The sequence below is a fragment of the Mastomys coucha genome, unplaced genomic scaffold (assembly GCF_008632895.1).
Source record: "Mastomys coucha isolate ucsf_1 unplaced genomic scaffold, UCSF_Mcou_1 pScaffold22, whole genome shotgun sequence".
In the NCBI taxonomy this organism is placed as follows: Eukaryota; Metazoa; Chordata; class Mammalia; order Rodentia; family Muridae; genus Mastomys; species Mastomys coucha.
The window spans coordinates 82464928-82489211 of record NW_022196905.1 but is presented as its reverse complement, the minus strand read 5'-3'; the positions used below and the strand labels follow the sequence as shown (position 1 = coordinate 82489211).

The 24284-nt window shown below is 36.5% G+C and overlaps 1 protein-coding gene across 7 annotated transcripts in view; it reads left to right on the top strand.

Annotated features, from left to right (window-relative positions):
- Ankrd17 (ankyrin repeat domain 17) overlaps positions 1-24284 on the top strand; it is a 138847-nt gene that overhangs the window by 57683 nt on the left and 56880 nt on the right. For 5 of the 7 annotated variants that reach the window (XM_031390959.1, XM_031390957.1, XM_031390958.1 and 2 more), the window contains exons 2-15: positions 252-405; positions 5980-6136; positions 7553-7700; positions 7921-8068; positions 10390-10623; positions 12639-12733; positions 14636-14873; positions 17332-17523; positions 18048-18157; positions 19450-19537; positions 20863-20990; positions 21215-21358; positions 21893-21995; positions 23419-24171. In XM_031390959.1, the coding sequence (XP_031246819.1) occupies positions 252-405; positions 5980-6136; positions 7553-7700; positions 7921-8068; positions 10390-10623; positions 12639-12733; positions 14636-14873; positions 17332-17523; positions 18048-18157; positions 19450-19537; positions 20863-20990; positions 21215-21358; positions 21893-21995; positions 23419-24171 (2692 nt within the window). The remainder of the gene's footprint in view (positions 1-251; positions 406-5979; positions 6137-7552; positions 7701-7920; positions 8069-10389; positions 10624-12638; positions 12734-14635; positions 14874-17331; positions 17524-18047; positions 18158-19449; positions 19538-20862; positions 20991-21214; positions 21359-21892; positions 21996-23418; positions 24172-24284) is intronic. The other 2 variants (XM_031390963.1, XM_031390962.1) reach the window with 1 other exon arrangement.

The window sequence follows — 24284 nt, the reverse complement described above, 5'->3', positions numbered from 1 at the left end:
GAGAGTTTTTCTTGTGTAGCCCTGGCTGTCGTGGAACTCACTCTGTAGTCCAGGCTGATCTCAAACTCATAGAGATCTGCCTGCCTCTCCCTCCTGAGTGCTGGGATTAAAGGTATATGTCACCACCACCCTTTGAGTAATGAGCTCTTTAAATCTTCAACATTGATTTTCTTTTTATTTAAGCAATTGGCTTTTGCTGTTTGAATTTATTTAGTATTTTTCTTTTCTTTTTTCTGTATTTGCTTTTTTAGGTGGAGTCTTTCATTTTGGACCAGGATGATTTGGAGAATCCAATGCTGGAAACAGCTTCCAAGTTGCTTCTCTCAGGCACTGCCGACGGTGCTGACCTCAGGACAGTAGATCCAGAGACACAGGCTCGACTGGAAGCTTTACTAGAAGCTGCAGGTATGCTGTGTAGTCTTCATAATTATGTCTCCTTTGTTATCCTAGCTACACGTCTGCTACTTCACTGTAAGTGTGCTACTGTATGCTTTGTGTAATGACCATTCATAAAAATTGATTACATTTCAACAGAGGTGTCATTACTGAAAACATTGCCATGATAAAATTCACTATAGATTAACATTGGTAAATTTAAATAAAGTTTAAATTGAATTAAAATCAATGTAAAATTTATATCCCATTTTTAGCCTTATTAAAAAGGACTTTTTGTTGTTGTTGTTTTTCAAGACAGGGTTTCTCTGTATAGCCCAGGCTGTCCTGGAACTCACTCTGTAGACCAGGCTGGCCTTGAACTCAGAAATCCGCCTGCCTCTGCCTCCCAAGTGCTGGGTTCAAAGGCATGCGCCATCACTACCCAGACAGTGATTATATACATGATTCTCAGTACTTAATAGAGACAATATTGGAATTTGCACACCTCCTAAAGACTCTGATTCGTACTCAGAATTACCATGCTTAGAGCAGTGGAAACTAGCAATTCCCCTATTTATATTCACAGCTAAAGTGCTACTTTCTGTCCTCTGCTTGTGCCATACCTGAACAGGTCTGCTTTTTCCCTGAAGATGTCATTGTTCAGAATGGCCTCGTAGCCACGTGTGGTGACTAATGATCTAAGTAAAGTACTTGGGAAGCTGAGGCAGGAGGCTTGCTACAAGTTTATTTCGGTCCAGGACAGCCTAGCCTAGTAAACCAAAGAGGCCTTTAGACATAATGCTATGTAGTGTTCTTTAGTCTAAAAAAATTGTAATGTGCTTTATTTGGAAAATATATTAAGTAAGATTCAGTGAAGCATTGCTTGTTTTACAGTACTGTTGACCAAATTATTATTAATAAACTGTATATATTAATATCTTTAACACTGCACACATGAAACTAGGTTATAGTTTGGAGGAACTTTTACCTTATGTTGGCACAACCTTACCCCTTGTACAGTGCAGGCTGTATTCTTAAACTGTGTTATTTCCATAGAGTGGATTTAATTTTTCCATAAGAACATTATTTTAATTAGAGAATTATGTACATAATTTCTTCCTCCTCATTCTGATTTTTACTTCTCTTCTTCATTCATTTCTTTTTCTTTCTTAAAAAATAATTTATTTAATTTTACTATTTATGTATACTTGTGTGAGGGTGTCATCCCCTGGAACAGAATTTACAGACATCTGTGAGCTGTCATATAGGTGCAGGGGATTGAACCTAGGTCCTTTGGAAGACCAGCTAGTCCTCTTAATTGCTGAGCCATCTCTCCAGTCCCCTTCTTTTTCTTTTTAATGGAAAATTTCACACAAAAACTTAGACTAGCATAACATGCCCTCTGACCGTGATATTCAATTTCGGTAAGCATCAGTTCGTTGGTACTCTTTTTTTATCTTTTACTCATTACAACTCTGATATTCTCATGTCTTTTTTTTTTTTTAATTTGAAAGTTAATTCTTACTTCCTTCAGTTTTTTGTTGTTTGATTTTATTTATTTATTTATTTATTTATGTATTTATTTATTTGTTGTGTATATGAGTTCACTGTAGCTGTCTTTAGACACACCAGAAGAGGGCATCAAATCCCATTACAGATGGTTGTAAGCCACCATGTGGGTGCTGGGAACTGAACTCAGGACTTCTGGAGGAGCAGCCAGTGTTCTTAGCCACTGAGCCATCTCTCCAGCCCTCCTCCTGTCTTTGAATATAGGTCTAAACTTTATGTGATTTCATTTATGAATTCTTCCATATGTATTTCAAGGATTTCCTTAAAAATACAGCCATAGAGCATAAAGACAGAGGGAAAAATAGTACTAATTTACTATTAATATTTCTAAATATCCTGTCATTGTTTAGAATTGATGAGTTATTTTATACTGTCTAGGCTTTGATTTTGTTTATTTGATTTTACAGTAAGTTTCTGGTACTTTTTAATTATTGAGCCATTTTTCCAGCCTAGAACACCCTTCTCCAGAAAGATGTGTGACATGTGCAGTTGTTGTTGTTGTTGTTGTTGTTGTTGTTTGGTGGTGGTGGTGGTGGTCTTCGTTTTATTCCCTCATTTTTCTTGTGAGAGGCTAAATTTTCTGAGATCTTGGGAAAATGTCTTGCTCTCCCCATGTATAATAGTTTATGGATTGAAGTTTAGTTTAAAAAAATAATTTCTACATATTTTTAACCTCATTGCTCTTTTAGTTTCAGTTGATGTTTGATATTACAGTTGTGATTGTTTTCCTCATCTATACCACTTGTTTTCAGGCTTTCCCAGAACTTGATGCCATTTGAAAATTGCTCTTATTTTGAGTGCATTGGGTTGTCTTTTCAAATCACAAAACTGTCTTTGACTGTGGTGATCCCTGAGTTCTCTTATAACCAATAGCAATGACATAAAACAACAGATTTCAAAAGTAATGCATATCTCTTTAGACAGGTGATACTTTGCACCATGAAATATTCACTGGTTTCCTGTTGCATTATTATAATTTATTTTTATACAGGCACGAGAAGTAATACTCATTTGCCTTGTAATTTCTGTGTATCAGATATTAATTAGGGCATAATGTGGCTGAATTCGCTTGCCTTAAGATCTTTTAGACTGAAACCACCCGTGCTAAGTTTTTACCTATCTGCTGTGGGGGAAGTTTACTTCCAATCTCATTGCAACTGAGAGAAATCAGTTCCTGGCTGCGGTAGTTCTGAGAGCATCATTCTGTCCCACAGATCCTCTCCATCTTAAAGGATTTAAAAAGTTTTTTAAATTCCCTGCCTTTGTTATCTCCAGGCAAAGAATTCTTTCTACTTTTCATGAGTTTCTGATTGGTTTGGACTCACCAGGATAATCTATTTGATATAGTGTATGTTGTCCCAACTTTATGTTGGGAGTAAACTTTATTATTTTAATAAAATATGTTTAATTTTGGGAGATAGACTGTAGAAATTGTTTCAAGTGGTTAATAGCACTTACTCTTCTTGAAAAGGACCAGGGTTTATTTCCCAGCACCTAAGTGATAGCTCACAACCACTGTAACTCCAATTCCAGGGGAGTTGATCCCATTTTGTGACCTCTCTCATCATCATGCATGCGAATGATACATACACATTGCATACAAACACTTAAAAACATGTAAAAAAAAATAAACTAAAGGGAAAAAACCCCAAAAGAATAGTATGTAGAATATGTGTAAGAGTGTTATTAATTTTGGGGGAACATTTTGGTTTCCCTAGCTGTGATTACACATAGAAGCTTTTATTTCTTTAGGATCACTAATGTATTAGTATGTAAGTCTTTTCTCTAAGTCTGTTGGACTTTTTGAAAGACATGCTTGCAAGTTTTAGTCTTTGCATAATAAGCCTGCTTGCCAACATTCTGGTCCCATGAGTAGAAAGGAGGCTGAGGGCAGAGTAGCAGTACTCAACGTGTAGGACTCCCCTCTGCTCTCCTCCTCCCTACTGTTCCTCCTTACCTAGTCCAGGTCCTATCTTGTTTGATGTTTCTCAAGTCCTTAGTTTATGATCACCTTGTTTCTCTTCACTGGCTTTGTATCAACTTAGTCTATTCTAGTTACCTTTCCAGTAGTAATTTAGATTTAAAGATTTAGTTTTATCAAGGATGGAATTCCTTTTGCATTCTACTTATTTTAAGGTTTATGAGGAAAGTGAGGAAACAATTTTCTCTTACCCTTAAATCAAACATAGACATTGTAATGTTAAGTTTTGTACTCCTGTGGTTCTGATTAAATTTCTGAAATTGGGAAGAATGAACTGGCAATATACTATTTCTTTCTATTTTTGGTTATTGCTAATTGTTTCAGTGTTTTTAGTCCTGTGAACAGACATCATGACTACAACAACTCTTATAAGGCCAACATTTCATTGGGGCTGGCTTACTTTCAGAAATTCAGTTCATTATCATCATGAAGGGAAGGATGGCAATGTGTAGGTAGGCATGGTCTTAGAGAAGGAGCTGAGAGTTGTCCATCTTAATCCCAAGGCAACAAGAAAGACACAGTACACCACACAGGGTGTAGGTAACCTGAGCATATGAAACCTCAAAGCCTACCTCATAGTGACACTTACTCCAAAAGCCACACTTCCTATTACTGGCACTCCTTATGAGAAAAGCATTCAAACATCAGAGTCTATGAGGACCTATTCGGATTACTACACTACTTAATGTAAGATCACCATAATTTACCATTTGTTAATTAATTTTTATTAATATTTTTGTTGCCTCCTGGTTATCCAGTAAAATTACCTTTATGGACATGCACAGTGGTGCACCGTTTGCCAGCATTAGGAGGGTGGGCTTTGCACAAAGTAAAGACACTAGTGTGAGAAGCAGAAGAATTTATTAGGAGTTTATAGATTAACATTAACATTTTTTATTATTTTCATGTAAGTGTTCACTTTCTGCTAGTCTGTTTTGTTTTGTTCCTGCTTATTCCTGCGGTTTCTGACAGGAATTTATTATAGGGTTGATGATAGCCCTTGAAACTAGAGGTAATTCTCAACTTTGAAATCATGAAGTTGATCTCAGTGGTGCCATAATAGACTTCAGATTACAACATGACCTTTAACATTAGGAATGCTAGGTTATACTGTAGGTTTCAATCCTTTTATTTTGCAGACCTGCTTATTACTAAGTTCATGGCCTTTCTGTTAGTTTTAAGGTTATAATAGTATTTCCTAAATGCTAATGCCTATATATGTTACCTTCATGGTATGTCCAGAAAGTAGATTTTAGATGAACACATCTTTGGGCTTGAGATGTTTGCTATTTCTACTTTTATGTTATTCTGCTATTCTAAATAATTTTAGATTTTGAGTATATATAATAAATGTATGATCTAAGATTTTTTTAAAAAAGGTATTTATTTATTTTGTGTATGTTAGTGCACTGTCATTCTCATCTGGTGAGAGCAGGGCATTGGATCCCATTATAGATAGTTGTTAAAAAAAAAAAAAAAGATAGTTGTGAGCCGCCATGTGGGAAGAACAATCCGTGCTTTTAACCATTAAGCCATCTCTCCATCCCATATGTACTAAGTTTTTAAGAGATGGTTATATAGATTTAATATATTCTTTTAGTCCATTGTCTTAAAACAAAAATAGACATTTTTCAAAAAGTAGAATGTGCTAGCTCTGGTGAAATCAGCAAACCAAAAATTTTTCTAGAACTCTTTCTCTTTTCTCGGTTCTCTTCTATATTGACTTTATTTTTTGCATGTGGTGATACAAAGTGTGTAGGTAGTTCATGATTCAATACCTACAAGTTTTTCTCCCAAAGACATGCAGATATTTCAGAGAAGATAACCTTTCTGTCCGAGCATAGGCTAATAGAGTGTCTTAGATCATGCATCCAAGAACATATGGCATGGATAAAACTTTTAGGTTCGAGGAGAGTTAGTTACCTAAAGGTTAGAGAGAGATACACCCAGATTAGTATATGAAGGTTACTTGATAACATACAGATTTTAGTAACCTAAGTTTTGCTTTGTTTCTATTTGGGTATTTCCATATTGCTGTGAAAATACTGTAATAGGAATAGGCAAGTTATCCACGGCAGATGGTAAAGCCTTTGCAGATCCTGAAGTGCTCCGGAGGTTAACATCGTCTGTCAGTTGTGCGTTGGATGAAGCTGCTGCTGCACTTACCCGCATGAGAGCTGAGAGCACAGCAAATGCAGGGCAGTCGGACAAGTGAGTGTTTTGTGTTGTGTTCCATATAAACATGATTTTCATAGGAATAAAAATAACTAATATTTGTTAAGCTTTTTTTCTTGTGCCTGATACTGTGTCTACTTAGCATGATACCTTTTTTTGTGTGTATGCGTAAAAAACCATACCTGTCAAATTGTAGATTTTTTTTTTTCTTAACATCAGTTCTATACGTAAGCTGAGAGAGAGATCTTGAAGTAGGTGAAGTGTGCACTAGTCTTATGAGTAGTGCTGACAGCAGTTAGGGAGTGGAGAGATTTTGCTGCTCTCCTCAGAGGCACTGAGTTTAGTACCTAGCACCCACATTGGGTGCTGATACCTCCCACAAGTGGTGTGTACACACAGAAACATACACATAAATCTTAACAATCAAAAAAGACCTTTCATTTATTTATGCTGGTTTTTATGTATTAGTGACAAAAAGTAACTGATGTTCTATCAATTGTATGTATTACTTCTTTTCAGTACATTTGTATAATTTAGATCATTTTAAAGGATGGGGTTTATTATTTGTTTTCTATAGTTTTTAAAAAGTCATAAATCTTGTTTATTATTTTTCTATAGTTTTAAAAAAGTCGTGAATCTTGTTTTTAATAATCTGAATGTCAGGCCAGGAGACTTTAACTTGGGTCTCATAATTCCTTGTATCTGTGGTTTTAGTATTACTAAGGATTAAGTATAAGTAATATTTTAACGTTTTCTCATGTTATATAATGTAAATCATTTTTTATATAAAATATGTTGTGGAGCATGAGCAAAGCATCTGAAGAAGTATTGTTACTATGTTGTGGTTTTCAGTCCTTACTGACGTCTTCCTTCCTTCCTCCAGTTGAACATAAAGTTATGGGATGGTAGCACCGTGGGTAAAGTTCTTACTGAGCAAGGGTGAGGACATGAGTGTGACTACCCAAAACACAAGGAAAGCCAGGCACAGGACGTGGAGACGGTTGAGGGCCTGCTAGGCTGTCATGTCTGGGTGAACAGACTTTGTCTCAATGAGGTAGCAGAGCACTGACCCTGAGGCAATTGTAGAAGTAAATACCTCTCCACTTACTAATTATTAACATTACCTGCTCCCATGTTATCTCTTATGGATGAAAGAGCTCCGGTAGGCTTTTATAATTAGTAGGTAGGTGTCTTACATATCTTATGAATTTTTTAAATTTCATGTAAAATTTCTAGCAGTTGAACAAAAGTTTAATCTATATTTTGTTGTATAAAAGTTTAATCTACATTTTTGTTATATGATTTCACTATTATTTATTAGATTGTACATAACTGAAAACATTTTAAAATAGTGATAATTTTTCTTAGATGACCTGAGAACCAGGACTTGTATGATGCAGGCTTTTCTGTCATCCCCTGAGGTGATGCTATTCTTCACTATTCTCGTTGTAGCCGCAGTTTGGCAGAAGCCTGTTCAGAAGGAGATGTAAATGCTGTGCGGAAATTACTCATTGAAGGTCGAAGTGTGAACGAGCACACCGAGGAAGGGGAGAGCCTCCTTTGTCTAGCTTGTTCTGCTGGATACTATGAGCTTGCGCAGGTTTGTGCTAGGAAAATAAACCTTGAAAAGAAATCTATCATTTACTAAGAAGAGTAAACTTTTTGTCCATTAAGCTAATTTTAGTACATTGTTACATACAGCTTGTATATTTTTATTTCTGAGGAATTTTACGAGTTTATGTAGGTATTATATAAATAAGTATATTAAAAACTTTCAGATTATTTTCTTAATAACCTTTAGACTTTATTTCTTTGTCAAGGTTTTATTGGCAATGCATGCAAATGTGGAAGACAGGGGAATCAAAGGTGATATCACACCTTTAATGGCTGCTGCTAATGGAGGACATGTCAAAATCGTGAAGTTGCTGCTAGCTCACAAAGCTGATGTCAATGCACAGTCTTCAACAGGTGATGCGCGCTTCTTTTCCATTTTCATTTGCTTGTAGCATCCCTTTTAGTAATAGTCGTTTCTTATGAGATTATTCACTTTTAAAGATCTAACAATTTCTTAGTGCTACATATTTGGATACATTTCTATGAGGGTTAAGTATACAAATTTAATATAATTTATATTAATATATAATTATATATTATATACACTTAACATAATTTAACATCTGTTTGTTTATGAGACACTCTTAGGTTATTTCAAAATATATTAACTTGAAAGACTGCTCTGTAGTTGTGGAAGGGTATGGTTTATACGTCTCACAACCTGACTTCCTTTTTATTACAAGTACAAGATAGGGAAAATAGGAAGAACAACAAGGACTTTACCATGTTCTCCTAATTTTGCTAAATTGGGGCCAATGAAAAAATTATAAAAACACATCCAGTGGTCCCCAATTTTAGCCTAAACAATATTTTCTTTCTCTGGCTCTTAACATTTATATGAAATTGCATGTGAGTTTTCTTCAGATTAAAAAAATATCAAATTTAGTTGTGTTTTAAATAAAAGTATACATAATTTTTTAATTCTTTTATTGTTTTTACTATTTTTACTTTTTTACTTACCAAGTTGGGGTCTCTTTTAACTTAGGGAATTTTTAATTAGTAAGCAGGGAATCTCATTGTTTTGTCTCATGCCTGTTGTCCTAGGACATGGGAGGCTGAGTCGGGAGGGTTCTGTGCATTGAGGCTAGCCTGAACTGCATAACATGTTCTAAAAGTAAAAATATGAATCATTTTGAAATCACTGATATTGATTAGGTAGTATGTGGGTTATATACAATAGGTTTGGGTATAATACCATTTATTAAAAATAATAACTTTATGAAACGGGTTATATACAATAGGTTTGGGTATAATACCATTTATTAAAAATAATAACTTTATGAAACATTTTTCTGATTAAAGTTAACTGTAATCTCATTTGGGAAGAAAATAGTTAATTTCAGGAAAGTAAGTCACTGTTCATTTATAATTCTCCAAAAGTCTTTTTTTCCTCTTAATTTCAAATTAAAATGTAAGTACATTACTTCTACATTCTCTGTCCTGTCTCTATTACTTTCCATTTCCCTTCTAAACCCTCCCATGTCCCTCCCTTCATCGACACCCCCACCAGCATTCCTTTTTGCCACTCACGTTCAAACTGACAGTCTCTTTCATTATTAATTGTTAACTATATATGTATGGTATATAAATATGCCTTTCTAAGTTCATTTAGTGTGGGTTGTGTGTGTATTATTTTAGCGGTGCACTTGTTACTAGATAACCAATTCGAGGGCTCATCTTTGGGAAGGCTGCTTCTCGCGGTCAGCAGTTACTAGTTGCCTACAGTTCTCTGTCTAGGGCTGGGATTCTTAGAGATTTCTTATTTCAGTGTTAGTATGTCTATTGGAATTATTGTTCAGGTCTGTTTAGGTAGCTTTTATTGTGGTATCATGGGTTTGGCTTCCCTGTCATCTTCCAGTTCTCTAATTTTTTTTTTTTTTTTTTTTTTTTTTTTTTTTTTTTTTTTTTGAGACATGGTTTCTCTGTATATCCCTGGCTGTTCTAGAACTCACACTGTAGACCAGGCTGGCCTCGTCAGTTCTCTAATCTTGATAAGTTTATCTGATTTTTCTATAATTTACATGCATTTTGTTTCTGTTGTTTGGTGCTACAAGGATTGAGTTCAGAATCTTGTACCTGCTAGGCAGGCATTGACCAAATGAGATAGGTCTGAGGCCTTCTCCTTTATGTTGTAAGCCAGGCACTAACCAAGCTTTCTAGGCTCTCTTAGACTCAGTGTGTGGCTCAGGCTGGCCTTAAGTTTTTCATTCTTTTGTTTTAGCCTTCTGATAGTTGGGATTAAAATCCATGCCACCAGGCACAGCTTGATATACTGTGTTTAAATAGAAAGGGAGGATAAGAAGTTGATTTCAGAAAAAGAAAGTACTGTCAAGTAATGGAATTATATGTGTCTACTTAGTGTTTATTATGGATACAGTTTTCCACTTTAGCTTTTGTAATGTAACATTTCATGTTAAAAAGCTTTCATTTGTTTTTATTTATGTGTACATGCGTGCATGTGCCATGGTGCATGTGGGGAAGTCAAAGGACAACTTCCAGGAGTTCTTTCCTCTTCCTCCAGATGGGTCCCCAGCATCAAACTCAGGCCATCTAGCTAGGTGGTATGCGCATTTACATGCAGAAGCATCTTACTGGGTCTAGGTGCACATGCATGCTTGTGTTTGTGTGTCTATGAGTGATATTAACACCTTTTCATTGTTTCCTTACCTAAACAGGCAACACAGCCCTTACCTATGCTTGTGCTGGAGGCTACGTAGATGTTGTAAAGGTGCTCTTGGAATCCGGTGCTAGTATTGAGGACCATAATGAGAATGGTCATACACCTCTTATGGAAGCTGGAAGTGCTGGGCATGTGGAAGTAGCCAGATTGCTGCTAGAAAATGGAGCTGGCATCAATACGCATTCCAATGAGTTTAAAGAGAGTGCCCTTACGTTAGCCTGTTATAAAGGTATCATGTAAATCTTTTTTGAAATAAAATAAAATTAAAATCAGTTTCTAAATTAACATAGACATAAAACATTAGACATAAGTAAGTTTGTTTAAACTGTTTTATAACATTTAATATTGTATAGTCTCAACATTGTAAATATTGTCAATGAAAGTTATAATCCAACTCTTTTATCAGAGAAAGCTGGTGATGTTAATGTGCTTACACTTTTTGCATTTTAGAAGCATTTTACCTATTGTGAATAGGTACATGATAATTAAATGCCAACCAATCTGAAAATATTACTAATATGGACTGTGGATTCTTAGGTGGGCCAAGTATGTTCACCTACAAGAAATCAACTTTAGAGATTTCTTAAAAGAGCCAAAGAGTCACAGTTTTCATACTCCACTGATATGACAGATATGTGGCTATAATGTGGGATTTCTTTTTTCTTTTTGTTTTCTTTAAAGAACTTAAAAAAATTTTGTTCCTGTATCTATACCATGCCACATTTAGTTCATAAAACACCATTTAGTCCTGATCTGAAGTATTAAGAGTTTTGCAAGCTCGGGTACAAAATTTAAGGACCGTTATGTTATGCTACTCTGTATGAGCTTGTCGTTGAGTGCCTGCGTAACCTTTTCACTCTGATTCTGTACTCAGCCTAGCTTTTTTTTCCCCCTTGCTATTTAAGAGTGGTCAAGATCTTATAATGACTTTAGAACCGATTTCCTTTAAAAATAAGACCCAATGATACTGAGATGTGCAGATAGCTAAAATTTAAATTGTTGAAGTTTGAGTGTGTGATGCTAGGAGATTTTTATGTAGCCAGCACAATTGAAGTCACTTACTTTACTATCCTGGTTTGTAATTAGGCACAGGGGCTGTTCTTTATTAAGGATTAGAGGGGTTAAGCTTTGGGGACTTTGATTGGATGGCTTTATACAAACAGTTTTGAAACCAGAACTGGTTCCATTACATTACTAACTCCCAGCTGGCTAGAACACTTTGTGACAGCTCTTGTCTCTCATTTGTAGCCTACTCTACTTTCTAGAGAGCGTCTAAGGTTGAGCTTGCAAACTTTAATTTGAAGCTAGTTAGAAAATTAAGCTAGTGGAGTGCACCTTCAATACTTACAGAGATAAAGTGAATTCTGTTAGCTACTTTAGTTTCTAGTGGGATTTCCTGAGAGTTTGTTAAGATAGAAAAGGTATACAGGCAGACAGACTGAGTATTGATCTTTTGATGGGCGGTTAGCCTAATCACCATGTAGTAGTAGATAGTGTGCTTACTGTCTTGTTGGAGTGCGTCTAGGGCTGGATTATCGTTTCCTTTCTGGTCTAATTCTAGTTGATTACAAATTGATTATAACTCCTTTCATAGTACTCTTACATAGTATCCAAAGTATTATTTATATGTAATTGGTCTACTTTTTAGTCACTTTTTGACCTGAAATAGAGAGCTTTTTTGAAACTCTGCATTTCTATTATATGTATGTTGTAATATAAGAATGCATATAATTCAATGATGTTTTAACAATATTTTCATAAATGTGGTTTATAAGTTATAAATAAGATTCCCCTGAAAAGTTTGTTAGTTATTATAATTTTAAGCACTTGGTCTCATAGAGGTAATAGTTTCAACGATTTTCATCCTAGGCTACTTCTCTTGACAAATACATATAATATAGCACAGGAGCTGAAGAGATGGCTGCGCAGCTAGAGTGATTGCTGTTCTTAGAGGATCTGATTTCAGTGTGGACGCACCTGCCTGGCAGTTCACAAATCCAGCTGCAGGGGATCTGATAGCTTCTGCTGCCGTCTATAGGCACTGTCATCAGAATACAGACACATAAATGAAAATGACAGAAATCTAAAAATAAGTATAGTGTGGTAGGGACTTCTTTACAGAAAGATCATCTGAGATGTTGGAATGTGGCATCTTTGTTTATCCGCACCAAAAATGATATATCACTTTAATTTTAAGAATAGTTTTTGAAAATAAGTAAGTAATCTAACACAATTTTGATTTAGGACATCTAGAGATGGTGCGATTTCTTTTGGAAGCAGGCGCTGATCAAGAGCATAAAACAGATGAAATGCACACTGCTCTAATGGAGGCTTGCATGGTAAGATGGATAAAATGAACATTCAAAGTAGATTTTCATACTAGTGGGAGTGGAAGAGCTACTGTGAAGTAAATAGCCTTTCTTGTTTTGCAAAAGCTCTTTTTTCTTATTTTATTGTGGAACAGAATCTCAGCTAAACTATTATTTTTAAGCTGTACTTGGTGATCACATGTAATCCAAGCATTTAGGAAGTTGAAACAGGAATTGCTGTTACTTTGAGGCAAGGTTGGGCTATGTAGTGAGTACCAGCTCAACCATGGTTACATCACAAGATTCCGTCAAAATATAAAGAGCTGCCAGACAAGACTTCTGCCTTCAATAAGTAAGAAGTCAGAGACCAGAGGGTCTGTGTGAGTTTCAGGACAGCTTAGTCTACATAGTAAAGAGGACTTAAAAAGCAAGTGTGTATATGCACATGCACACATAGCATGCATGCATGCATGCACACATCTTTGAAAACAAAATATAAAAAGAAATTATATAGAGTTTGTCTTTGAAATTTTAATTATGTTAATACTTTTATAAATTTTTGCATCTTAATTGTCTTCACAAAAGAGATGTATCTAAAAAAACTATAGGAGAAATATTGAATTATATTGGTTTTTTTATTGTTAGCCCTATGTTTGCTTTAATGAATTTCTCTTTTGAGCATGCATAAACATGTTTGGAACTTTTGAGTTCCTTGTCTGGTGTTCTTACGAAGATCAAATGAGACCCCTCACACAGCAACCATATTGTTTTCAGTAATCTCTGATAAGGAAATTCAGTCACTCTTACTACCTTATACCACAAAAATACATGGTATTTAGATAAATAGGAATTGTGTGTGTGTGTGTGTGTGTGTGTGTGTGTGTGTGTGTGTGTGTGTACACATATGTATATATATATATTAAAAATACCACAAATAAATACAAATATTTAGGCATGAATCTCTTACACTCTGTCTCAATAAATTGGATAGGGAGAGAGGAGAGGCGGGGGGAGGAGGAGAGAGAAAGAGAGAGAGAAAGAGAGATTGACTGACTGACTGACTGACTGGCTGACTTGTAATCCCAGTTATTAGTCACCATAAATAATAATGGGTGGGTGGATGTAATCAAAAGGTGTATGAATAGAAGCCAGGCATTTGGAAGTCTTGCTAAGAACTTGAAGCTCTGAATGTATGGGAAGCATTTCAAAACTGCTAAAATAGTAATGTTACTTGGAAGTAAGACAGAGTTGTCAGGTATGTCTTGTTCATAGGCCAGAGTGTATATGACTTAGAGCAAGGTGAAGCATGTGTGAGGAAGTATATGATGGATTAAAAGAAACTTGTTATTGAAAGAGAAATAGTGGAAATTCTCAAGTAGTTGCCAGTAATAAGCTACTTTCTTTTTTCTTTTCACTGGTGTTTAAATAATGAACAACGAAGAAAACATCATGTACACATTGCATTTGTTCATTTAACACATGGTACATTGTATTCTCCGCTGTTTCAGAAGCTGTTTTCTGTCTGCCTAAAAAATAGTTTGCACACTCTTAAGATCTTATGAAAAATTTGCTTTTCTGTATCTGAGCTCTGTTACTTATCAGTTAATTGTACACCATGCTCTGCAGGCTCTCTGTGGCCTTGGGTTTGTTTTAATTCATGTACTTGCTGCCATTGCTTTCTTGGCGGCTGATAAGCGCTTCTTGGCTACAGGCATCATTCTTCTCTGTTTGCTTTAAATCCCCAAGCTCCTAGTTTTCAATTATGTGTGATAGATGGTAGCACATCCTATAATTACTGAAGTGTCAGATAGAGATTTATTCTTGTGAGTGAACATCAGCAAACTTTAGTGCGTGGTAATTGAGAAGTTTTTAAATTTGAAGGTGTTTTTTAATGGTGCTGACTTAATTTTATTTTTAATTGCTTATGAATAGGATGGCCATGTTGAAGTAGCCAGGTTGCTTCTGGACAGTGGTGCTCAAGTGAACATGCCAGCTGATTCATTTGAGTCACCGTTGACTTTGGCTGCGTGTGGTGGACATGTGGAACTTGCAGCCTTACTTATTGAAAGAGGAGCTAGCCTGGAAGAGGTCAACGATGAAGGTTATACTCCTCTGATGGAGGCAGCTCGGGAAGGACATGAAGAAATGGTAGCATTACTTCTAGGCCAAGGTAAGCACAGCTAGCAAATACTAAATAACAAATCTGTAGAACACAAGTCTATGTTAGGTTTGAATTTCTACACTTTACCTAAGAAAATATGCACTGAGCTATCGTTCCCAAACTTCTACTTTGTCTGCTGTAAAATAGCTCACATACCCTGCTAAACAGATGAAGTAGAGCTTTCTTCGATGTAGAACTTTCAATATTGTGCGCTATGAGAAAATAAAAGAACAAACAAAAATCAAGTTCAGATGAACTTTTTTTTTTTTAAAGATAATATGAGGTACAGTTCTTGAAGCCTAATGTAATGAGGGAATTCTTTAGTGGTAGAACACTTACCCATCAATAAGTGTGTGATGGAAGAACATGGGAAACACTGCTGTGAAGGTTCAGCCCATGAACGTGTACACCAGGCCAGATTAGGATTACACACTTGTAATCACAGTGGTTAGGTGGCTGAGGCCAACCAGGGCTCATATGGAGGCACTATCTAGGCAAAACAAAACAGCCTGAAAAACCAGCAGAAGCCAGGTACATGAGAAACGACTTCTCATACCAAGGAACTTCTGGAGAAAGGGAGATGGTCTAGTAGTTTAAATATCTTGCATTTAGATGATAATTTCCCATTGCATTTATAGCCTTATTTTTCATCCAACAGTATTTTTTTTTCTTTAAATCACGTTTTTTATTAATGCAACAGAATATAAGACATCACCTAAATGGTACGTTGCTCCTGTTGGGATTTGGAATATAACAGATTCCTGATGCCATAAAAGGCACTTATCTTGGTGTCACTCCCTTCATGAAGTTCTCAGGGTAGAATGCTATATGTAGAAATCTACACACATAACGGCCACTCAGGAACAGCAGGTCAAGTATCTTTAGGGTTTGGCAATTCTTCGGTATGTGGACAGAAAGACAGGGACAATGTAGGGGTCCCTTTCTTGCAGAGAAGTCACCTGGTTGTTGACCAGCTTCACCAATGTCTCTGTACTGATGTGTAATTCTCTACAAGGCTTGCTCAGATCTTGTGGAGCAGAAGCTTTCTCACCCATGTCTCAATTTCAGAGATTCCCTGAGGTCCGCTCACAGCTTCCAACAGCAGAGCTCAGAGCAGCACATGGAGCTTTTTTTTTTTTTTAACTTTGTAAAATCTGATCCATTTAATACAAAGGACACATTTCTTGTTTTATGTGTAGTTTCTTTTGACTAGAACTCTAAAGTACAGATTTTTGAAAAGGAGATTTTTTTTTTTTTAAATGTGAGTCATTTACACTGCATGGTAATTTTGTTACTTTAGTCAGTTTTGTGTCTGTGGAGGTGGTGCAGGAAGCTCCTACAACAGTTCTTGTCATATGGTGCTAATTAAAATCAACTCTGTGCTGAGAGTAATGATGGTAATGGTGGTGTTGCCTATGGTAATTCAATTAAGTGAATTAACCTCAGCTTGTGCAGCTTTATGTAAAATGATGCTGAAAATAAAACCAACATAAGGCCTTTGGGATATGCTGCTCAGGGGTACACTACTTACTCAATGTTCTCAAGGACAATGGGTCTCCACCAAACAGCACACAGTTGCCTAATATGGCAGGCCATGGGTTCATTCTCCAACACTGCCCCTCCACTAAATTCAAATTACGTGTATAAGTGTACCTTAACCGTCTGTACTTTGACTATTGTCCAGGACATAGTAATGGCTTAATAAATGGTAGCTACTGTAACTGATTTACCAATCAGTATCAACTGATACTGTAATTGAAACAGCATCTTTATAATCTACCTTCTTTATGTGTGGGAGTTGGGCAGTGTTATGACTCCTTTTAGTCATTACTGGTACCTTTTTAAAAAAGATTTATTTATTTACTTATTTTTATTTATTTATTTATTTATTTTGGTTTTTCCAAGACAGGGTTTCTCTGTGTAGCCCTGGCTGTCCTAGACTCACTTTGTAGACCAGGCTGGCCTCGAACTCAGAAATCCGCCTGCCTCTGCCTCCCAAGTGCTGGGATTAAAGGCGTGCGCCACCACCGACCGGCTAGATTTATTTATTATTATAAATAGGTACACTGTAGCTGTCTTCAGATGCACCAGGAGTGGGCGTCAGATCTCATTATGGGTGGTTGTGAGCCACCATGTGATTGCTGGGAATTGAACTCAGGACCTTTGGAAGAGCAGTCAGTGCTCTTACCCGCTGAGCCATCTTGCCAGCCCTACTAGTACCTTTTTAAACAAATATTCCAACTGCGTTTATCAAATACAGATTCAATAAATGTACATTTTGTTTTTATTTTTTTTAACTGCCAAGAGTAGGGAAGAGATATCTTTTTTTTTCTTTTTTTTTCTTTTTCTTTCTTTTTCTTTCTTTCTTTCTTTTTTTTTTTAGATATATTTCATTAGAAAACAGTTATGGTTTTGTTTGTATCTGAGTAAGTGCATGAACTTCCTTTAAGCAGAATCTTTATTTTAGGAGCAAATATCAATGCACAGACAGAAGAAACTCAAGAAACTGCCTTGACTCTGGCTTGCTGTGGAGGCTTTCTGGAAGTGGCAGACTTTCTGATTAAGGCTGGCGCTGATATCGAACTAGGGTGTTCCACTCCTTTGATGGAAGCTGCTCAAGAAGGCCACTTGGAGTTAGTCAAATACTTACTAGCTGCAGGTATGCATTTGGGAATATATTGTATGATGTAAATAAGTACCACAGGATCCAAATGTGTTTTATGTTGTTAAGGTACATAGAATATATTTTGAAAAGATAGGCTATGCTTTGTATATGTTCTAAATAATTTACCTGTCATAGGAAATACTTGCAATTTTGACTTCAAGTACTCCTCCTCCCCCACCCCCCCAAGAAAAATATCACTTCATTTGTTTGTGGTAGATATGCCACTCACTGTGCATACGTTAAGAGGTAGAGGACACCAGTGGGAGTTAGCTTTCTTTCCTCCATGTAGGCTTGGTGACCAAACTTGGGTGGTCAGGCTTGGCAGCAAATGGTGTTGCCTGCTGAGGCATTTCTTTCCTGCAGATTTCCTTACAACTCTTTAAAGAGGCTGCCCAGGTGCTCATTCTAGACCTGGGTATGGGCACTCTGTCTGACTTAGGAGGTGTGGGTTATCAGCAAGAAAGAGGGTATGTTCATTTTGAAAAATGCTTGTAAGTAATCATTTTTAATTGTTGCAGGAGCCAATGTTCATGCAACGACAGCAACAGGAGACACAGCTTTAACATACGCCTGTGAAAATGGTCATACGGATGTAGCAGACGTCTTACTCCAGGCAGGTGCAGATCTGGTAAGCTTTGTCCCTTAAATCTTTATCTGTAAAATTAAGACAAGAGTTAAGGCATTGTAGCACATTCCTGTGTACTCAGAGGCTGAAACAGGAAGATGCCTAAAAGTTTAAGGCCAGTCAAGACTACCTGAGTTCAAGGTTTCCCTACAGTACTGTGGTAAGGCTCTGCCTCAACAAACAAAGCCAAGAAATCAATTCAAAGGCACATTTCTCCTAGCTTTGTTAGCTTTTTTCCTTATTATTTAAATTTACATAGTCAGGTTTTTTTGTTTGTTTTTACACATTATTTAGTCTTTAGTCTTTGTTCTTATTTTTGAAGTATTATTCAGTTCACTAATCTCATCTTTGTTTACAAAGAAAAAATTTCTGCTAGAGATAGTTCTACAAATTAATTTTCTTTAGTTGTTTATTTAAGGCAAATATAACTTACAAGCACTTCTTTGTAGGTTGGGGGGAAAATTGCCTGTATTTTAAGCATCATAAAGTATTGAGAAAGAAACATAAATATTTATATACATAAATTACTTAGGAAAGTAAAATATATTGTAAGTGCATTCAGTGCAGGTTATTAAGAAATGTCATGGGGAATATCCAGCAAGTAAGAACAGTCAAAAGATGTAACTAGTTATTTGAGATAGTTACTGGCTGGATGGGGAAGATGTAGCTAGTTATTTGAGATAGTTATTGGCTGGATTCGGTTTGGAAAGGGAGACCTGGAAATGATGTGACAAAAGAGATGCAGAATTGGAAAAAAAATTGTCAGAACAGTCTGAGAGCTTAGAAGGTGTCAAATACCTTTTTGTGGGGGAAGAGCTAGTCTCACAGGAGTACTTAGGAATTCAAATGAAACCTCAATTCCACAGGGAGTTTTTAAGTCTATCCTTCACTACACGAGACTATTTTAAAAGGTGATGTGTGTTTGAGATTACAATCTGAGCATTCAGAAGACTAGGAGATTCACTGTCCAGTGCACACCTGAGATAAGGAAGTAGGCTGACCATTTACTTCGTGATATCTAGGATTACAGTTGTGTGTAATCACCAACTTTAGGATTCAAATTATTACAATAGCACACATCTATTTATTTTAATTGAAAGCTTATTCTTTTTAGTTTGCTCATTACCTGTGTGTGTGTGTGTGTGTGTGTGTGTGTGTGTGTGTGTGTGTGTTCGTACATTTTTCCTTTTGATTTTCATGAAAAGAGTAGTTGACTATTCCCTTTAGTTATCAACTGTATTTTGGTTTGGTTTGGTTTTGGTTTGGTTTTTATGTTTTTTTTTTTTTTTAAACAGGAACATGAATCAGAAGGTGGAAGAACTCCTTTAATGAAAGCTGCAAGAGCTGGTCATGTTTGCACAGTTCAGTTCTTAATTAGCAAAGGTAAGCTTATGTAGAGGGATTCTTCGTGGAGTGTCTACCTGGATGTGTGCTAAAAGCATAATGACATTGGAAGGCAAAAGAACATTTTGTGGTTGTTACCTATCATGGAGAAGGATGCTCTTAACAGTAGAAAGAAACTTCTCATAATTTATAGTAGTTGTGAACTACTATAATACCAGATAGCCCTTCTTTTTGGAGACAGGCTTTTGGAGACACATGTAACTTTTGCTGCCCTTGAACTCTATAGACCAGCACTTGAACTCTCTGAGGGGAAAAGCTTACCTTCTCTTTCCTCTTAATACAGAAAAGTAGGAGATAAGCATTACTAGATCTTTTTATTCCTTATGAGTTTTTGTGTAGTTAGCCCATAGAAAACTGTGTTTGTCATTTTTAAAATAGATTTTATTTTTGTGTATTAAAATTATATGTAGATGTGGTTTTGCCTGTGGTTTATGTTCATGAGTGGAGTGCCCACAGCTGCCAGATGAGAGCCTGAGGTACAGGTGAGCAGCCTGGTGTGGGTGCTAGGAAGCAAACTTGGGTTCACCAAAAGAGTTACAAGTACTTCTAACTATTGAATGAGTCATTCTTTTCTGTCCCTGTAGTTTACTTTTTTAATATGGTAATTGCCTTTGGTATAACACAACCTTGTATTATCTTTACTTGCTCATATTAAAATGTTTATGAGAGAAATGTATCATATTTTCATGGGATTTGCTTCAGAATAATTTTGTATAGGAAAGAAAAGAAAGTTTTTGAAACACAAGAGGCTGTTTATAATCAGTGAAACTGGGTAATAAGTGCGTGAGGCTTCATTGCACCATTTTCTTTAGTCATTATGATTATTTCCTTTTTTATAATCCTCAGTCAGTAAAATAAGTCAGTGGATATCAGGGTAGAAAAGGTATTTTCATCTTAGCCAGATGACCTGAGTTTGATGCTTGGAACCCACATGCTAGAAAGCGAACATCAATTTATACGAGCTGTCCTGCTTCCACATGCACACCATGCCACATATACACCCCTGTATATATGCCTGCAAGCATAAACATTAAATAATCTAACATCTGGAAAACTAGATCAGTGGTTAAGAGCACTTGCAGATCAGATTCCAGCACCCACATCACATAGCTCACAATTTCCTGTAATTCTAGCTCGAGTGGGTACTAATGTTCTTTGGCCTCCAAGGGCATCTGTAAGCACATGGAACACATAATCTCACATAGGTCCACACATATACATATAAATTAAAAAGGAATAAAACTTTAAAAAACATTTTTTACCATTCTACTAATGTGTGCTTTTTTTTTTTCCCTCGTTTTTAGGAGCAAATGTGAATCGAACCACAGCTAATAATGACCATACTGTACTGTCCCTGGCTTGTGCAGGAGGTCATTTGGCAGTGGTGGAACTACTTTTGGCTCATGGGGCAGACCCTACTCACCGTTTAAAAGTAGGTAACTCTAAGTATTTAAGAAAGCATCATGAAAACTACTTCATTTTGAACATCATAAAATGATCATATATAAGTTGTACCTGTACTGACATTCTTAGTATTAAGTTATAGGCTGTTAATACAGAAAGAAGTATTCTGTAGTAGGTATGTAAGTTAAATTTATGTGAGACATTATAGCTTTCTTCTGTGTGCTTATTTCACTTCTGTATTCCTTCTTTTAGGATGGCTCAACCATGTTGATAGAAGCAGCAAAGGGCGGCCACACAAGTGTTGTCTGCTATCTTTTAGACTATCCTAATAATCTCCTTGCAGCGCCTCCACCAGATGGCGCTCAGTTAACTCCCCCATCCCACGATTTGAACAGGGTAAGACTCAAATCTAAAGCACCTCATATTTCCTTTAGCATTTAAATAATTTTCATTTAAACTCTTATTTTTTTTAAAGTTCTCTGTATAATTAGGCCAAGGTAAATGTATATTTAGTATAACATTTTATTTTTGGATAGAATTATGTTTCCTTTTTTAATTATGATCGGGAATAACAATTGAATTCACAGTCACTTTTTTTTTCTCTCTCTCTCTCTCTCTTTTTTTTTTCCGTTTTTCGAGACAGGGTTTCTCTGTGTAGCTCTGGCTGTCCCGAAACTCACTCTGTAGACCAGGCTGGCCTCAAACTCAGAAATCCGCCTGCCTCTGCCTCCCAAGTGCTGGGATTAAAGGCGTGTGCCACCACTACCCAGCTTCACAGTCACCTTTTGAAAATTGAAGACTGTTACCGAAAGTAATTTGTAAATATGTCATTGTCTGAAATGGCATATTAAATACGATTAGCAGTTCTGCAGTTTATTAGCATGATAATGGATTGTATACTAAAGAATGACTATTGTCTTTTTTCCTTAGGCACCTCGAGTACCAGTTCAAGCACTGCCCATGGTTGTCCCACCTCAGGAACCTGACAAACCACCTGCCAACGTTGCTGCTACTCTTCCCGTTAGGAATAAAGGTCAGTTATACGTACTTCTAAAAATTGTCTCTTAATGTCCAGGTGAAAATAAAAGAGTAACCAGCCCTTACTCTTCACCAGCAACGCAGTTTCTAAGTTGTATTCAGTTTTTCAGGTGAAAGTAAGAAAACAAAAACTAGCCCTTAAAAATTATTTTCACTAACAAGGAAATTTCTAAGTTGGTATCATTAATGTTTTTGTGTTTGTTGTTTGTTTTAAACCAATGAGAAAAAACCAAGTTTCTGGGAGGGAAAATAGGGGTTAAGAGAAACTCAGGAGAGGTTCAGATGGCTCTTTTTGATGGAATTCTGACTCTTAACTAAATCTAACTCTTTGTAGTGACATGAGGCAATAAAGATTAAGAAGTTGGATTAAATATTAAAATTCAATTTAAAGAACTGGTTTAACATAGATTTATATCTTGGATACTTTTTCCTCAGCTAATATTCAAAGATATGTAAGATATACATTCATTATATCTTAGAATTCCAAGGTCCATTTTTTTGACTTGTGTATGTCATACCATGCCTGTCTTAAGTATATCCTCAACTACCAATTTGAATCAGTTTTTCTTTTTAAAAGTTTTACATGAAGAAACTGTGATTTTTATTTTTATTATTATTATATTTTATTTTTTTATTTTTGCATCTTGGTTCTGGCTACCTGTACTCTTTACCAGCAAGTATGCTATGTACTCCCAGCAGCTCTTTTCCATCACTACCACCAGCCTGTTGTCTTGGCATTCTTTTCAGTTGGTTCTAAACCCATTAGCCAGACCAGTCTGTTTTCCTGGCTGTCAGATGATAACAGAGGATGGCATAGTCTAGCATCTTTTCTTCCAGGGAAACTAAATCCCAGTTCTCTATTGGCTAGGTAGCTGTGTGAGTATGTGAATTTCTATCTCTTTCCTTTGTCAGTCTTAAAGGTGGTAGGTCCCAACAATGACATATATTTTAGTTGGATTTTAATTTCTTGGTACATCTTAGTGATTTGGGTTCTCTCTGTGTGTATGTGTGTGTGTTTATAAAAGGCACAGATGTTTTATTAAGTGTGGAAAATCATTTTTCTGCTCTTACGATGAGTTTTTGCATTCTGACCATATGAAATACTACACGTAGCCTTAGACTTGACGTGAACTGCACCACTTAGGTGTCACAGCTTGCATCCCTCTAGTGTCTAATTTTAGCCTTGTGGTATTTATAAAATTCTAAACTTCCAGATGTTACTCTATGCACATAAAATACATACATTCTATATTTATGATAGAGAAGGTGGACTTATGTTTAACTACTTAAAAAGTACATTTCACCTTCATGGATATGATAGCTTGGTGCATAACTGTTGGCACTAACCCTCCCAACAGTAACTCTGTAATGAGGATGCCATTCATGTGCACTTCTGAGGGGGTTTCTTTTTCACACAGCTGCTTCTAAACAAAAGTCCAACAGCCATTTGCCAGCAAACAGCCAGGATGTACAGGGTTACATCACCAATCAGTCTCCAGAGAGCATTGTAGAAGAGGCTCAGGGAAAGTTAACAGAACTGGAACAGAGGATAAAAGAAGCCATAGAAAAAAATGCACAGCTGCAGTCCTTGGAGCTGGCTCATGCTGACCAACTCACCAAGGAGAAGATCGAGGAGCTGAACAAAACGAGGGAGGAACAAATTCAGAAGAAACAAAAGATTCTGGAGGAACTGCAGAAAGTAGAGCGAGAACTACAACTGAAAACTCAGCAGCAGCTTAAAAAGCAGTATCTAGAAGTTAAAGCTCAACGAATTCAGCTTCAGCAGCAGCAGCAGCAGTCTTGCCAACATCTGGGACTACTTACTTCTGTTGGGGTTGGAGAGCAGCTTTCCGAGGGAGACTATGCACGGTTACAGCAAGTGGATCCTGTTTTGCTTAAAGATGAACCCCAGCAGACTGCTGCTCAGATGGGTTTTGCACCAATCCAGCCTCTGGGGATGCCTCAAGCTTTGCCTCTGGCAGCGGGTCCCTTGCCTCCAGGGTCCATCGCAAATCTTACAGAACTTCAAGGAGTGATAGTTGGACAGCCAGTACTGGGCCAAGCACAGTTGGCAGGGCTGGGGCAAGGAATTCTCACTGAAACACAACAAGGGTTAATGGTAGCCAGCCCTGCTCAGACCCTCAATGACACGCTGGATGACATCATGGCAGGTGGGTTTATATTGTTATGAGCAGGTATCAAATATGATTTGCTTAAGGCGAGTAAGAGTGTGCCAGCATTTTTTTTCTTTTTCTTTTTCCTTTTTTTTTTTTTTTTTTTTTTT